The sequence below is a fragment of the Gadus morhua genome, unplaced genomic scaffold (genome assembly GCF_902167405.1).
Source record: "Gadus morhua unplaced genomic scaffold, gadMor3.0, whole genome shotgun sequence".
In the NCBI taxonomy this organism is placed as follows: Eukaryota; Metazoa; Chordata; class Actinopteri; order Gadiformes; family Gadidae; genus Gadus; species Gadus morhua.
The window spans coordinates 10,001-12,410 of record NW_021964137.1 but is presented as its reverse complement, the minus strand read 5'-3'; the positions used below and the strand labels follow the sequence as shown (position 1 = coordinate 12,410).

Genomic DNA, 2,410 nt, shown 5'->3' with positions numbered 1-2,410 from the left:
TCTGATTAGACGAGCAGGGAACAGGCAAAATGTTAGTGAACCCGCTGAACTCAAAACACTTTATTCTCACTGGTACCACTGACCCCTGGTCAGCGGTGCTACCGTACGGTTTACAGACCTGTAAGCTGTTCAGCTTAACCCCTGCTCACTCCTTAATCACCTGCTCCTTACTCGATTCAATCATCATGGTCCAGTCTGTACAGGACTACACGGTGGGTTCATGTAAACGCTGGGAAGCCATCCAAGCCAATTTCCCCGTTGTGGTGGAGCTGAACCACATGGGTATGTGTCTGACCGTCCCCCCCCACCCCCCCCGGACCAGGCCCGGGGTCATGAGATCGTCTCGTGTTCCCCAGTTACCCCACATACGTGGGCCGCTGTGTCGGGCCCCAGCAGGCCTTTGATACCGCCTCACCTCCCCGCGCTGGGAGCTGATAAATCTCCTCTGCTCCCCCGTGGGTCGTGTGGAAAACCCAGATCTCCGAGGGGGAAACCTGAGACCGAGGTCACCAGATGGACCCGTTTGGCTGGGCACCTCCTCTCCTCTCCCCCTCCCGACCGAACTAAAACAAAACATCCTTCCCTCTTCCCCTCCAGGCACCCTGGGCGTCGTCACCGAGGTAACGATAAAGATCCGGCCCGTCCCCGAGTACCAGAAGTACGGCTCGGTGGTGTTCCCCAACTTCGACATGGGGGTGGCCTGCTTACGGGAAGTGGCCAAACAGGTAACTGCGGTTTCCTGCTTCCTCCTGGTTTTGTCCTAAACACTAGAGAAAAACAAAACAGCCCAGTCATGAGTGCACTCGGTTGGTCTGTTATCTTTATTATCGTAATGCTGGTTTTATGGTCGTCGGCGAGGACGCGCTCAGGCAGATGTGAAGCGGCCCGCGTGAAGGCATCCTGCAGGCCGGGCCGCGCTGTGGTTCTCCGGCGTTGTGACACCCTTACTCTGATGCCCTTGAGTCTTCCCCCAATAAGCACGTTGTCATTGGATCCACGCGTTGTGGTTCTGAGGCGCGTTGCGCTCATGGCCATCACAACATAGAGGAAACAAAAACGCCAAGGTCTGAGGGCCTGTAATCGCAGCTCGGCTTTTTATATCGTCTTGTTTTTGTTATTCTCTTAAGTGTGTAAAAACGGGAACATCAAAGCTGCTGATATAAAAGAACGACTCAAGAAGGGGCCCAGGCATGGGCGACCGTCTGTTGATGTGATTCTTTTTGTTTGTCCCACAGAGGTGCGCGCCTGCGTCCATCCGTCTGGTGGATAACGAGCAGTTCCAGTTTGGTGAGTTTCATTAGCCACCGCAGAAACAGGACCCCCCGCCTCAGGTCTGACCTTGGGGGGGGGGGGGGGGGTGTGTGGGGGTGTGTGGTGGAGGTGTGGGGACGTGCCGGCAGACCGATGGAGTGAGGCGTTGATAGCGCTCAGCAGGCGTAGTTGTTTGGTTAATGATTGCACTGCTGTCAGTCGGCGGTACAACGCGTTACCCGTGGCCAGATGATTCAAAAACTTTTAGCTCTTGGCTCGTATCCAATTCATGGAAGCTCTAGAAATACACACACACTCGCACCCTCACTTGAAGGTGTGTATTTGAGGTCCTGTCCGAGCAGACTCCAGAACAAGCGCTTAAAGGGGATATTATATTGTCCCCGGCTCCATGACGACGCTGTGGGAGGAGTGCATATGACCCGGGTTCCTTTCTCCAGGAGGCCTTAATACCCTTGTGAAGTGTCACGAGCTCCACAGCCCTCTGGGTACGACCTGAAGTCACGGGCGGTCCATGGGGTTCTCCAGGGGATTACGGTTTCCTGAATAATAGAACCCGGGTCAAAAACACTCCTTGCACACGGTCCTCAATTAGCCCGTTGCAGCCGCTCAAAGACGCCTCGCTCAAGATGAACGCATTTATCTCGTAGAGGAACTCTTTTGTGTTGCTGCCAAGCTGATTATAAACGTGCATCAGGGTAATACACTAGTGGTGCCCAAACCATTTTTTTCTCAGGCCATCCCTTTTACCAAAAGGGGTTCTGCTAATGGTTTGTTCCGTCTGTGCTTTGTTTTTATACAATATGCGATTGAGCTTCCCCCCCCTCACAAAATTACACGAAGTGATCGCTTCCAACCCCCTACCACTTAAGGAAACTGTATTATTATTGTGTACAGTTAGCACTATTAATATGTATTAAGTTATCTGTTGGTCCAATGCATTTGGTAGGAATGCAATCGTGTTACACCACACGACTCGGGTACAATCAAAGTGTCCCGTTGGACCAAATGTACGTGAGAGGTACGTTCGCGTTTATGTACCACAGGGAGAGTCACGGAGAGAGACGCAGAGGGAGACACAGCGCCCCCTGTGTCGCAGTTCCCCTCCTCTCCCTCAGTCTCTTCACTCCATAAGGCCAGC

The 2,410-nt window shown here is 53.2% G+C and overlaps 1 protein-coding gene across 1 annotated transcript in view; it reads left to right on the top strand.

Annotated features, from left to right (window-relative positions):
• Positions 1–566: 566 nt before the first annotated feature.
• LOC115539060 (alkyldihydroxyacetonephosphate synthase, peroxisomal) overlaps positions 567–2,410 on the top strand; it is a gene marked incomplete at its 3' end in the record, with an annotated part of 9,596 nt that continues 7,752 nt past the window's right edge. Inside the window, 2 exon segments of the mRNA XM_030350264.1 lie at positions 567–725; positions 1,236–1,287. Of these exon segments, the coding sequence (XP_030206124.1) occupies positions 690–725; positions 1,236–1,287 (88 nt within the window).